Raw genomic sequence first — 15072 nt, forward strand, 5'->3', positions numbered from 1 at the left:
CTTCTCTTTCCCACTTGTTCTTCCTTATACTTTCAGGTTTTCCAAATGTTTTTTCAATCAAAGGGTTTAATTAGAGGTACTTATTATTTTGTTTTTATTGGGACATAAAGCAATGGACTTCATTAAGACATCATCATGCAGTCCATTCTGTTCATTTTCTTCTCACCCTATTCCTGTATGCCACTTTTGCTGGTTCTTCCTGGCATTGACCCTTCCATGGCATATGCATTCGTCCTATTTTCCCATCCCTCTTTGTTAATCTTCCCTTTCTCATGGTTTGTTACCAATTTTATGACCTATTATTTTCTCATTCTATGTATATTAAAAATGTAGAATCTGACTTCATTCTATGTAATTCATTTTCTATCTTGTCTCTTTTTCTGTATCTGTGTTAATGAATCTCTCTTTTCAAAGGACAGAATATTCCATAAATGTGTTTGTTTCCCTTGTAAAGGAGCCATGATGATCTTCCTTCCCTTGTAATATATTTACTGCTCAAGTGTAACCTATCATCTGCCTCCCTATCTCTGATTTGAAATATCCAATATTTGCTATTATTTCTTTATCTTTCAAATATTTCATTCAACCTTAAGACTTTTTGCAGGTTTTCTTTTTGCACACATGCAATGCTTATTATTTCCTCAGCCCTTTCTATCTCTGAGTCTATCTCTCAGTCTCTCTGCCCGACATATTATTTGTATTTGTTTCTATTTCTCTGTATTATTTGTGTCTGTGTATTCCAGGCAGAACCACAATAGGATTTCTTTTACCCATCCTAGATGACTTTGTTTGGAACATGGACTGACAGCAGTTTGGAAATGTAGAGAACAGACAGAAACTGGTGGTCTACTCAATTACTCAGGGTTATGCTGTCCTTGGATGAATAACCAGTCAACCACAAGAATGGAAGAACTGTCAAACTAGATAGAAATTTTATGGGTGTCATCTGTACCAAGACCTCAGATCTCATGAAGAACCAACCACACTCAACACATAAACTTGGCTAAGACACACAATATGTCTATGCTCCAGAAGATGTCTTGTAGAGGTGAAAGTAAACAAAAATCTGAATTGTTGAGGACATTGAATATTAGTAGAAGGATGATATTATCATATTAAGCTCATCAAGTTACTCCTTTCTCTTTACCTCTAGTTATGGATTCTTTGACATTCCTACATCTGTGCTTTACATTATAACTAATGATCTTTTCTTGTATTTCCGTTTTCATTGTCTATGTCAGTAATATACTTCCACAGGCTGCCTTTCTCTAAGTTTCTAACCCTCCTATTTCACACAACCTCCCAGGACTTCTAGTCAATAGAATAACTGTTCTGCATCACAGAGAGGATTAGGACCAGGTAGCACCCTCTTACCTGTGATCTTTATGTCAACAGAGTCACTGGAATCAGACCACTCATATGGTGTTTGGTGGTAAGAACCATAGCATGTGTAAGTCCCAGCATGGTCAGGTGCCACAGGACCTATTGGGAAGTTGGCATGGGACATCCCAAGATGAGATTCTGCAGAGAGCTGGAAAGAGTCCTTGATTACTCCCATTCTATGTGAAGTCAAAGTGAAAGTATCAAACATAATCTCTGAATGGCACTTCAGTGTCACCTTCTCTCCTAATTTTACCAGGGGAGTTGGTAGAGCCAAGAGAAAAGGCTTCCTGTAGATTCCTAGGAATAAAGAGATTGTGAGTATGAACCTGCTATCAATCTATGTATCCCAGAATTCCTATGCTATTTTCCCCCTTAATATATGTTCTTCCTCTTAGTGTCCCAGTGTCCTTTCCTTTTCTGCTTATATGTCTGCTTTGTACACAGATTCCCCTATCTTTCTCTGACTATTTTCCACTTATTTGGCCCAGGTAGCAGCACAATATTTTCCAATTGACTTATTATGAGAATGTGTCATTTGACCCTGTCTACCATAGCCACTGCTGTTCCTTTTTAAGTTCAGGGAATGCAGAAAACATGGCAAGGATTTTGACATGCTCCTTCATGAGTCATTTTGAGCTACCTTTGACCAAGTATAATCCTTGACAAGATAAGAGAATCAGTAGTGAAGGTAGGTATCAGGCAAATACTTCTAACCTCTATGGTTCAAACTTCTCTAAGGCATTCCTGATCTAGAATCATTTGCATTGTTTCCTTCTAACATGTTAATGCATTACCTTCCTTACTTTACCATTTTCTGCACATCCTTTCCCCAGCTTTTAAGTTGTCCTTAATATGGGTCTCTGTATTCTTACCAGTCACTACAATACAATTATTACAAATGTGATTCTTAAAGACAACACAAGTGTTCTTGTGGCAGAAATCAGAAACAAGCTCAGGTGGCATAAATCAATTTTGTGCAGGAATATATTACTCCTCAAATCACTAGGAAGGAATCCATTTCTTTTTGCCATCCATTATTTAGAGGCCCGGTGAATTTCTTGGCACTTGGAAACTTCCTCAACTATCAGAGTTAGAAATAGGGTCTCCCCCTTATAATGCTTTGTACTGCACACAAGTGAAGCAACTGCATTTTCCTTATTCTGTTTTATCAACACTTGTGGTTCTGCAGAGTCAGGATAATTGAGGATATTTTCGCATCCTGATGCCCTCTTATTGATAATGAGTTCCGTCGTCAGGCCCAAGTTTTCCTTGTTTTATTCAAGAGTCATTAAGCTTCAGGGAAAAGAATATACATGTCCTTGGGTATATTGTTATGTTTATCATAGTCTCCAGTTTCTTGTGTTGAGTATTCCTTTATAATGCTGAGCCTCTGACTAAAACCTGTTTTACAAATTCTAAGGTGGGAACAGTTGGTGGGATGAATGAAAATACACAACAAATGATGTGGAAAACAAGTATGATCTCTGACCTGAAATGATGATCTTCAGAGGGTCACTGTATGATGAAATTTCATTATGGAATTGAGGTTTATAATTACAGCATCTGTAGGTTCCTGCATATGCTGGAGTCACAGGTCCCAAAAGAAGTCTTTTCTGGAATATTCTGTTATGGAACTGAGGAATAGGAGTTCCATGTTCTTTGTACAGCTTGAACATATTAGACTCACTGTGAGTGTCACAAGTAAGGGTCACATACTGTCCCTGAGAAACAATATGGCTTGGCCAGGCAGACAGTGAAGATTTGTTACTAATTCCTGTAGAAAGATACCCAGAGTAAAATATTTAGTGATCCACCTTCATTCCTGAGAGGTGTACCTTCAAATTTTACTTCTTCAGGGTTCCTTGTTTGACACTTTTCTCTGAACTGAAACATTGGTTTCAATATTAGAGCTTCAAAGGCTTAAAGGACTCAAGAGGTAAACAAACATCAATGTATTGGAGAGCTGAAACTTGCAAGATTCACCAGTGGCCCTTCCCACTCTATAGACACTGTAAGTTAGTTTTCCTGCTGAATTCTAAAAGGAGTTGCCAGAAAGTTGTACAGGGAGCTCCATGGTTTTGGCTTTCATGATAATCACCCATATTGAGGTATGCTTTCAGTAATGCTTTTGAGTCATCCTTTTTTTTCTGCAAATAAACCCTTATCCATACTGCTATTAGTAATCTCAGCAGACACACAGGTTCAAAGGTTTGGACATTGATGCAATCATTGTTTGGTCTGTCCTGGGTTTCCTTTATGGGATGACCATAACTGCATGTATTGTGTCTTCCCATGGGAAGTCTCAAACAAAATAGGTTCATTTTCATGAAATGTATGTCCCCAAATTACTATAAACCCATGGAGTGTCTTTCTATGTAAATATTTGTTAATTGAGAATTTTGAGTAATTATTAAATAATGAAGTAGATTTGGTCATAAAAAATGAAATCTAAAAAGAAATTAACAGATGACTAGAGGGAAAACTCATTTATGAGATCACAGATGAGAATTATGGCCACTAAGTTAAAGAAAAAGGAATGCTGTTAACTCACCTTCGGTGATTCTAGAAATCTAACAATACTGGTTATAAATACATTGTGAATGTCCCAGACTTCAGGAGCAAGGGGAGTCAGCCCTCAGGATCACAGAACTGAGAAAATTAACAACAAAACAGTCGGGATGAGTCCTTTGTATGACTCTGCCCCTTATGTGCTCTTGTACAGAGCTTCATTTACAGAGGTCACACCAGATCATGTTTCTACACTGAGTGGCAAGTTAGAGGCAGACATACAGTTTCTCAACCATTTCAAGGCTCTTTCCTTTTGCACATGAAATATTGAGAGAATAGCATTGTTCTGCCTCTTTGGATACTTGGAAATTGAAAGTATTTGGACTCCTGATTGTCAGCAAATGATTCTTGGTCATTCTTCCCTATACACTTGGTAGATGTATTTGAGAAAAGAGACAGTAGCAAAACACTGCAAGAAGACAATGTAGACTCCAAACAGTGTGGGAATCTTGTAACACTTCTCAGGTAGAGGCTTTTAAGTACCCCAGTGAAAAATTGTCCCTCATTGTGGAATGTTTCCAGTAATTGACTGTACCAGGAAGCCCAGCTCCCAAAAGCATCTGATCTCAAAACAGAGGAGGCAAGGTAGTCAAACATGGAAAACTGACACCAATGTCATACTGTCCAGGGTTGTATCCAATTTACCCAAATCCATTCTCAGGTTAGAATTTATAGTAAAGGTCTATTAACATTCACAGAACATCTGCATGTGATGGGGTGATGGTTCTCTTCAATATGAAGGTGTCTGTGTATAAACTTGCACATGAAAATCAGAGAAGTCGATGAATCATTGATCCAGTGCAGTGGAGCTCCATCAGAATGGGTGAGTGTGTGCGACCCTGGGGCAACCTGCCCTGAAAGAGAGAACAGATCTCCTCCCCCAGCTCCTGGTGCAGGATTGTCTTTGGTTCTCACGTCCCTGCCTCTCCCAAGCCTTCCCTAGTGTATTCAATTATCCTGCTACTGTACTAAGGCCATCCACACAAAGGGGTCAGACTCTGGCCCCCAGGCAGGTCTGAGGATTCCTGCAAGTGAGGGCAGGCTCCTTCAGAGTGTGCTGAAAGGAATAGCTCCTGCTCTGGCACTGAGGAGATCCAACCAACTACAGTCACAGCAAAGATTGGTCTAAGACACCAAGTCCCTCTTGGCTCCATTTGAAGGAAGAGATGGGCAGGAATCCAATGCAAGAACCCTTCCAACAACATGAAAGGCAACATGACATCATCAGAATCCAGACACCAGAAACAACAAAAATTGAACACCCTACTCCAGAAGAAATAGAAGAAACTGACCTTAAACAGTACTTTATGAAAATAATAGAGGACCTTAAACAGGAGGTAAAAAACTGCCATAAAGAAATGGAGATGACAAACAAAAAGGTAGAAAAAATAAATAAATCTCTCAAAGATACCCAAGAAAAACAAGAGAAACAAGAAAAAGCAATCAAACAGGTAAGGGAAACAGTACAAGACCTGAAAAATGAAAAGGAGGTAATGAAGAAAACATAATCCGAGGGAAGACGAGAAACAGAAATTCTGAGTAAATGAACAGAAACTTCAGACAAGTATTTCCAACTGAATACAAGAGATGGAAGAAAGAATCTCGGACTCTGAAGATACTATAGAGGAAATAAACTCACAGATTAAAGAACAAAACAAACCCAACAAATTCTTAACGCAAAACATCCAGGAAATCTGGGACACCATGAAAAGACCAAACCTAAGAATAATTGGGGTAGAAGAAGGAGAAGAATTACAACTCAAAGGCCCAGAAAATATATTCAACAAAATTATAGAAGAAAATTTCCCCAACCTAAAGAAAGATATTCCTATGAAGGTACAAGAAACCTACAGAAAACAGAATAGACTGGATCAAAAGAAAGCATCCCCATGCCATATAATAATCAAAACACAAAACATACAGAATAAAGAACAGATATTAAGAGTTGCAAAGGAAAAAGGTCAAGTAACATATAAAGGGAAACCTATCAGAATTACACCTGACTTTTCAATGGAAACCATGAAGCCAGAAAGTCTTGGATAGATGTGCTACAGACACTAAGGGAACATGGATACAAGCCTAGACTACTATACCCAGCAAAGCTTGAATTCACCATCGATGGAGAAAACAAGATATTCCAGAACAAAAACAGATTTAAACAATACGTAGCCACAAATCCAGCCTTGCAGAAGTAATAGAAGGAAAATCACAAACCAAGGAGTCCAACAATTCCCACAATAACTCAGACATCTAGTGACCTTTCACCAGCCCAATTCAAAGAAGGGTAAAACACAAACTCTACTACCAGAAGAAAAATGACAGGAGGTAACAACCACTGGTCATTAATATCACTGAATATCAATGGACTCAATTCACCTATAAAAAGGCACAGGCTAAGAGATTGGATACGAAAACAGGATCCAACATTCTGCTGTTTATAAGAAACACACCTCAACCACAAAGACAGACATCTACTCAGAGTAAAGGGTTGGGAAAAGGTTTATCAAGCAAATGGACCTAAGAAACAAGCCGGTGTGGCCATACTAATTTATAACAAAGTTGACTTCAAACTAAAATCAATCAGAAGAGATGGAAAGGGACACTTTATACTCATTACAGGAAAAATCCTTCAGAATGAAGTCTCAATCCTGAATATCTATGCCCCTAATATAAAAGCACCCACTTAGGTAAAAAAAAAACTACTAGAACTCAAGGCAGCCATCAAACCACACACATTAATAGTAGGAGACTTCAACACTCCTCTCTCACCAATGGACAGGTCAATCAGAAAGAAACCTAATAGAGAGTTAAAAGACTTAATGGAGGTAATGACCAAATGGACTTAACAGATATCTATAGAACATTCCACCCAAATAGGAAAGAATATACCTTCTTCTCTGTGGCTCATGGAACCTTTTCGAAAATTGACCAATACTCAGTAACAAAGCAAACTTCCACAGTTACAAAAAAAATATTAGTAACCACCTGTGTCTAATCGGATCACCATGGATTAAAATTAGAATTCAACAACAATGCTACCTCCAGAAAGCCTACAAACTCATGGAAAATGAACAGTCAACTACTGAACCACACCTGGGTCAAAGAATAAATAAAGAAATTAAAGTCTTCCTTGAATTTAATGAAAATAAAGACACAACATACCAAAACCTATAGGACACTATGAAAGCAGTGCAAAGAGGAAAGTTCATCGCTCTAAGTACCCACTTAAATTGGGAAAGCACTCATTGGAGACTTAACAGCACACCTGAAAGCTCTAGAAAAAAAGAAGCAGATTCACCCAGGAGGAGTAGAAGACTGTAAATAATCAAACTGAGGGCAGAAATCAACAAAATAGAAACACAGAAAACAATCCAAAGAATCAATGAAAAAAAAATCTGGTTCTTGGAGAAAATCAACTAGATTGACAAACCCCTAGCCAAACTAATCAAATGGTAGAGAGAGAACAAGCAAATTAATAAGATCAGAAATGAAAAGGAGGACATAACCACAGACACAGAAGAAATTCAGGGAATCATTAGATCTTACTACAGAAGCCTGTATGCCACAAAATTGGAAAATGTAAAAGAAATGGACGGTGGGACAGATCTAACGGGATACAACCAAGTCCAGTCGGAATGGGACTGATGGAACAGGGGACCAAACCGGACTCTCTGAATGTAGCTGACGGTGGAGGAGGACTGAGAAACCAAGGACAATGGCAATGAACATGAACTCTACAGCATGGACGGGCTCACTGTGAGCCTTGTCAGTTTGGTTGCTCACCTTCCTGGACTTAGGGGGAGCTGGGAGGACCTTGGAGTTAACATAGTGAAGGGAACCCTGATGGCTCTTGGTCTTTGGAGAGGGGTGGAGTGGGGGTATGAGTGGAAGGGAGGGGAGGGAAGGGGGAAGAGGAGGGGAGGAGATGGAAACTTGAATAAAAAATGAGAAAAATAAAAAAAAAGAAATGGACATTATTTTAGATAAGTACCACATACCAAAGTTAAACCAGGACCAGGTGAACAATCTAAATAGTCCTGTTAGTCACAAAAAATTAGAAACTGTTATCAAAAACCTCCCTACAAAAAAAAGCCCAGGATGGTTTCAATGCATAATTCTAGCAGAACTTCCAAGAAGACCTAATACCTATACTCCTTAAGGTATTACATAATATAGAAACACAAGAGTCACTGCCAAATTCCTTCTATGAAGCTACAGTTACCCTGATACCTAAACCACACAAAGACTCAACCAAGAAAGAGAATTACAGGCCAATCTCACTCATGAACATTGACGCAGAAATTCTCAATAAAATACTGGCAAACAGAATGCAAGAACACATTAGAAAAATTATCCACTACGATCAAGTAGGCTTCATCCCCGAAATGCAGGGCTGATTCAACATACGAAAATCTATCAATGTAATCCGTCATATAAATAAACTGAAGGAAAAAAAACCATATTATCATCTCATTAGATGCAGAAAAAGCATTTGACAAAATTCAACACCCCTTTATGATAAAGGTCTTGGAGAGATTAGGGATGCAAGGGTCATTCCTATATATAATAAAGGCTATTTACAGCAAGCCAATAGCTAACATCAAATTAAACGGAGAGAAACTCAAGATCATCCCACTAAATTCAGGAACACAGCAAGGCTGTCCACTCTCTCCTTATCTCTCCAGTATAGTGCTTGAAGTTCTAGCAATAGCAATAAGACAACACAAGGGGATCAAGGGGATTCAAATTGGAAAGGAAGAAATTAAACTTTCATTATTTGCAGATGATATAATAGTGTACATAAACGACGCCAAAAACTTCACCAAAGATCTCCTACAGCTGATAAACTCCTTCAGTAATGTGGCAGGATACAAGATCTACTTCAAAAGAATCAGTTGCCCTCCTATACACAAAGGATAAGGAAGCAGAGAGGGAAATCAGAGAAGTATAACCTTTCACGATAGCCACAAATAGCATAAAGTATCTTGGGGTAACTCTAACCAAGGAAGTGAAGGATTTATTTGACAAGAACTTTAAGTCTTTGAAGAAAGAAATTGAAGAGGATACCAGAAAATGGAAGGATCTCCCTTGCTCATGGATTGGGAGGATCAATATAGTAAAAATGGCAATTCTACCAAAGGCAATCTATAGATTCAATGTAATCCCCATCAAGGTCCCATCAAAATTCTTCACAGATATTGAAAGGACAATAATCAACTTTATATGGAAAAGAAGAAACCCAGGATAGACAAAACAATCTTATACAATAAAGGAACTCCTGGAGGCATTACCATCCCTGACTTCAAACTCTATTACAGAGCTACAGTATTGAAAACAGCTTGGTATTGGCATAAAAACAGAGAAGTTGACCAATGGAATCGAATAGAAGACCCAGGTCTTAACCCACAAACCTATGAACACCTGATTTTTAATAAACCAGCCATAAGTACACAATGGAAGAAAGAGAGCATCTTCAACAAATGGTGCTGGCATAACTGGATGTCAACCTGTTTAAGAATGAAAGTAGATCCATATCTACCACCATGCACAAAACTCAAGTCCAAATGGATTAAAGACCTCAGTATTAATCGGAACACACTGAACCTGTTAGAGGAGAAAGTGGGAAGTACTCTATAACATATGGGCACAGGATACTGTCTCCTACGTATAACGCCAGCAGCACAGACATTAAGGGCAACATTGAATAAATGGGACCTCGTGAAGCTGAGCAGCTTCTGTAAAGCAAAGGACACTGTCACTAAGACACAAAGGCCGCTTGCTGAATGGGAAAAGGTCTTCACCAACCCTGCAACTGACAAAGGTCTGATCTCTAAAATATATAAGGAACTCAAGAGACTAGGTTTCAAAATGCTAATTAATTCAATTAAAAAATGGGGCTCTGAACTGAACAGAGAATTCTCAGCAGAAGTCCAAATGGCCAAAAGACACTTAAGTTCATGCTCAACCTCCTTAGCTATCAGGGAAATGCAAATCAAAACAACTTTGAGATACCATTTTATACCTGTCAGATTGGCTAAAATCAAAAACATCAATGATAGCCTTTGCTGGAGAGGTTGTGGGGTAAGGGCTACTCTCATCTATTGCTGGTGGGAATGCACACTTGTGCAACCACTTTGGAAAGCAGTGTGGTGGTTTCTCAGGAAATTCGGGATCAACCTACCCCTGGACCCCGCAATTCCACTCTTGGGAATTTACCCAAGAGATGCCCAATCATACTACAAAAGCATTTGTTCAACTATGTTCATAGCAGCATTATTTGTAATAGCCAGATCCTGGAAACAACCTAGATGCCCTTCAGTGGAAGAATGGATGAAGAAACTGTGGAATATTTACATATTAAAGTACTACTCAGCGGTAGAAAACAATGACATCTTGAATTTTGCATGCAAATGGATGGAAATAGAAAATACTATTCTGAGTGAGATAACCCAGGCCCAAAATGATGAACATGGGATGTACTCACTCATAATCGGTTTTTAGCCATAAATAAAGGACATTGAGCCTATAATTCGTGATCCTTGAGAAGACAATAAGAAGGTGAAACCAAAGAAAAATATAGTTATCCTCCTGGATATTGGAAGTAGACAAGTTTGCCTGGCAAAAATTGGGAACCTGGGAGTGGGGTGGGTTGGGGACAAGGGGAGATGGGGGAGAGAAAAGCGTGAAGGGGAGGATGGGGAGAGCTTGGGGGAATGGGATGCTTGGAATATAGGAAGGGTGGATATGGGAGCAGAGAAGCATATATCCTAATTAAGGGAGCCATTTTAGGATTATTAAGAGACTTGACTCTAGAGGGGTTCCCAGGTATTCAGGGAGATGTCCTCAGCTAGTTCTTTGGGCAGCTGAGGAGAGGGAGTCGGAAAAGGCCAGATCCTATAGTCATACTGATGATTATCTTGCATATCACTATAGAACCTTCATCTGGCGATGGATTGAGATAGAGACAGAGCCCCACATTGGAGCACCGAACTGAGCTCCCAAGGTCCTGACGAAGAGCAGAAGTAGGGAGAACATGAGAAAGAAAGTCAGGACCGTGAGGGGACCTTCATCTGGCGATGGATGGAGATAGAGACAGAGCCACACATTGGTGCACCGCACTGAGCTCCCAAGGTCCAAATGAGTAGCAAAAGGAGGGGGAACATGAGCAAGAAAGTCTGGACTGCGAGGAGATCTCCCACCCACTGAGATGGTGGGTTTGATCTATTTGGAACTTACCAAGCCCAGCTGGACTGGGACTGAAAAAGCATGGGATAAAACTGGTCTCTCTGAACATAGTGGACAATGAGGGCTGTTGAGAAGCCAAGGACAATGACACTGGATTTGGATCCTACTACCATACTGGCTTTGGGTGAGCCTGGCCTGTTTGGATGCTCACCTTTCTAGACCTGGATGGAGAGGGGAGGAACTTGGACTTCCCACAGGGCAGGGAACCCTTACTGCTCTCTGGACAGGAGAGGAAGGGGGAGTCGAGGGAGGAGGGGGGTAAATGGGAGGCGGGGAGGATGCGGAAATTTTTAATAAAAAAAGAAAAAAGGAAACAAAAAGAAAATAAGAAAGAAAATCAGAGAACTCAAACATGCCACAGAACAATGCTGAGGCTCTGGTAGTAAATACAGAGGAAAGGAAGATCTATGATGCCCACAACAGATAATTCACTGCAGTATTTCTAAAACAGTGACAGAAGTATAAGACACCATGAGTAAAGATTGGTAACTACAAGACATTAGTGAGATGTTGCACTTTTTATGGTCTGTGTAACATCACTCAGTATAATATTTTCTAAGTCCATGTATTTTTCTGAACATATCATGGTTTCATTCTTACTTACCACTGAAAAATATTATAGAGTGTTCGTGTGAGACATTTTTATTATCTCTTCATCAGCTGAAAGACATTCATCTTGTTTGCTTTTCTTAGATATTGAGCATAGAGCATCAAGAAACTTGATTGGGGAATTATCCATGGCATAGGATATCAAATTCCTCAGATATATTCTAACAGATAGAAATGATGCAAATATAGTACTCATATATGAAAGTCTCAAGAAATTAAATTTAAAAGGAGTAGTTTTTATAAAAGACTAAGAGAGTGTCTAACTATATAAAATCAAACTCTATAATATAAAGTTTGGAAATAAATCATTAAACAGCAGAAAAAAGTTGGCAACATTAATCTTAATTAAAGCATGCAACTACTGAATTTGACATGTTTGTGGACCAGCTTGATGTCTAAGGACATAAAGGGTGTTGCTGCTATGCCTGACTTTCTGGGTTCCATTGCTGGGCCCATGTGGTGAAGAGAAAAAAACTGATTTCAGAAGGCTGTCCTCTGAAATACACACTTGTCCTATAGCAAAAGTATACCCAACACCCAATACACACAAATACAGAAACAGACACAGACACAGACACAGACACACACACACACACACAGAGAGAGAGAGAGAGAGAGAGAGAGAGAGAGAGAGAGAGAGAGAGAGAGAGAGAGAGAGAGAGAGAGAGATTCAAATATATAAGCACACACAAAACACGAGAGTATATGACTGTGGGGGCATGCCAAATAAATGCAAAATTTTAAAAAGTTAATCAAATGCTTTAAAATTACATGTGATAAAATAGGAGAATGAGTGTTCTTAGATCAGGCATTATATAATCTGATGGGTAGAATGAATATACCATGAAGAAGAATGACAGGATTTTTTTGATACCATCCCAATATCAGATAATTAGTCACAAAAATTACAAAAGGATAAAGTAAGACAGTGATTTCCTTGTGTGTATAGAGGTGTGGAACTAGGATTAGTTTAGGCAGGACAGTTAATGTAATTAAAATAAATTGCATAAAATTATCAAAGAAGTAGCAAAACAATAAGAAAAAGACAAGAATAATAGCTAATAAAAATAAGCAAAATAAATGTAGAGAAAGGAGTATAGAAAATTCTTAAACCTGGAGTAAAATGACCTTGATCAAGTCCAAGAAGGTCATGGAACACAAAAGAAATTTTTCTCAAATAATCATGATCTCAGAACATATTGCTATTGTAAGAGATCCTGAAATCAGAATGATAAGAGAAGCAAAGAACACATGAGGGACTTCCAATATAGTTAATGGTTGAGTTCTAAGCAAAGACCTACAAGCCACAAGAGACCAGCATGGTGTAATCAATGAAATGAGTGTAACAAAGAAAAAGTCTGTTCTAAATGTCAGCAACACTGTTATTCAGAAATACAGATTATGAATTTTTTTAAAAAATAGCAGAAAAGAGAGTCAGCAACCATAAGCCCTTGAGATATTGTGGAGTCCTTTAAGCTGAAAGGAAAGTCTTCTAATGAGCAGCATGAGAACATCTTGATGTAGAGAATGTAGAAGTAGCTCACTAAAAGCAAGCCAAAATAAGAGGCTGCAATATTTTGCAGGTGGTACACAAATTCTTTCTGTAACATTCATGTTTGAGGACAAAAATAATAACTTCAGTCATTTGTCAAGTGAAAAATGTATTTGAAAGTCATAAATTATAACAAAATCTCAAAGTATGTGGGGGTGATCAGTTGAGATATAGCAAAGGAGAAGCTTATTTTTAATTAAAAATGTTTATTCTCCAAGTATTATGGCACACTCTTCCAATCTTAGCATTTGGGTGGGAAAAACAGGCAAATATCTGAGTTAACAGGCAGCCTGCTGCACAAAGTGTGTTCTAGAAGAGTCAGGGCCACACAGAGAAAACCTGTGTTGAAAAACAAAACAAAAAAACAAAAAAAAACCCCAAAAATCAAAGTTTATCTGATTAAAGTTGGTGTCTAACTCAATCAAGATCAGTGTCTGAGAGTATCTCCAAGAGAACTGGATGGCAGGTTTCTAGTGCCTGAACTTCAAAGTTCAGAAAACTTACCAAGGAGTCCCTAAGGGAAACCACTCTCCAAAACCTCATAATGAAGGCTCTACTGCTAGAGTGAAACTTATCTATTCGATGGTTTTAAGGATGAACTCACCCGGTTTTGCCAACGGAGTCAGGAGTAGGAAGAAGCCTAGAAAGAAAAACTCATGATGGATGATCTATCTCCTTCCAATAACCTGGTGATCTTAACTCCCCATCCCCGTTGGGCCTTTGTACAGCAGAACCAGAGTTCACATTTTTGTCGTTGTTGTTGCTTTTGTGATAGGGTTTCTCTGTGTAATATTCTCTAGCTATCTTGGAGTTAGCTCTTGTACACTAGCCTGGCCTCAAACTCACAGAGATTTGCATGCCTCTGCCTCCCCAGTGCTGGGATTAAAGGCATGTGCCACCATTGCCTGGTCCAGAGGTCACTTTGAAAAATAAATTTATGCACCATTATCTACCAAGAAAGCCAGAGTTTCTGTCGTGGATGGATCCAGCCTCCCAGGAGGAGATCCCCACCCTGTTTTTCCAAACCCTTCATTCCCAGCACGACTCACCAATAGACACAAGGTTTAGGAGCACAGACAGCATGGTGCTGATTTAGTTGACAAGGGGCAGAGCCAGACTAAAACTTACAGGATGTCGTGAGTGGCTTGAAGTATCTATCTAACCACAACACGGAAAGCTGACTAACAGAGCACATCCGCTTTCACCCTGTGTTTATTAATTTTTTCCAGACATGGTTTCTCTGTAGCCTTGGGTAGCCAGGAATGCATTTTGTGAGTAGGTTGATTTTGAATTAAAAGATTACCTGAGAGTGTCACACAAGTGCTTGGATTAAAGATGCGTGTCCCCAAAGGAGCGTTCACAAACTCTCCCCGTTTTACCATAGTTTTGATGGATCACAGCTTCTTGGAAATTGTTCAGATTGCAGATCCTCAGTAACGACATGTACCATGACTACAACTGAGTTGTATCCCAACACCTTTTCTTCAAATAATCAATTTGATTATTATACTAAAAGTTTGCATGTAGTTACTTTTTAAATCTGAGACCCAGTATTTCCTCTGGTGTTCTGTGAAAAATGTCAGCAGTCCTAATGTCTCTATCAAAATGATTTTGTTGGTAATAATGCTGTGTTGGGTTATAATTATTCAATGATTTGCTTGATTGTCTAGTTTTTAGAATAATAAAATTCCACTTCTTTTCTTTTTTTTTTTTCC

The 15072-nt window shown here is 38.8% G+C and overlaps 1 protein-coding gene across 1 annotated transcript in view; it reads right to left on the reverse strand.

The window, feature by feature from the left end:
- Nucleotides 1-14739, reverse strand: part of LOC119805899 (killer cell immunoglobulin-like receptor 3DL1) — a gene marked incomplete at its 3' end in the record, with an annotated part of 31359 nt that extends 16620 nt beyond the window's left edge. The window contains exons 1-3 of the mRNA XM_042054412.1: nucleotides 14661-14739; nucleotides 2873-3157; nucleotides 1375-1680 (exon numbers count right to left, since the gene is read on the reverse strand). Coding sequence (XP_041910346.1) covers nucleotides 1375-1680; nucleotides 2873-3157; nucleotides 14661-14739 — 670 coding nt within the window. The remainder of the gene's footprint in view (nucleotides 1-1374; nucleotides 1681-2872; nucleotides 3158-14660) is intronic.
- Between the last annotated feature and the right edge of the window lie 333 nt (nucleotides 14740-15072).

This window comes from Arvicola amphibius, unplaced genomic scaffold (assembly GCF_903992535.2).
Source record: "Arvicola amphibius unplaced genomic scaffold, mArvAmp1.2, whole genome shotgun sequence".
NCBI classification, from domain to species: Eukaryota; Metazoa; Chordata; class Mammalia; order Rodentia; family Cricetidae; genus Arvicola; species Arvicola amphibius.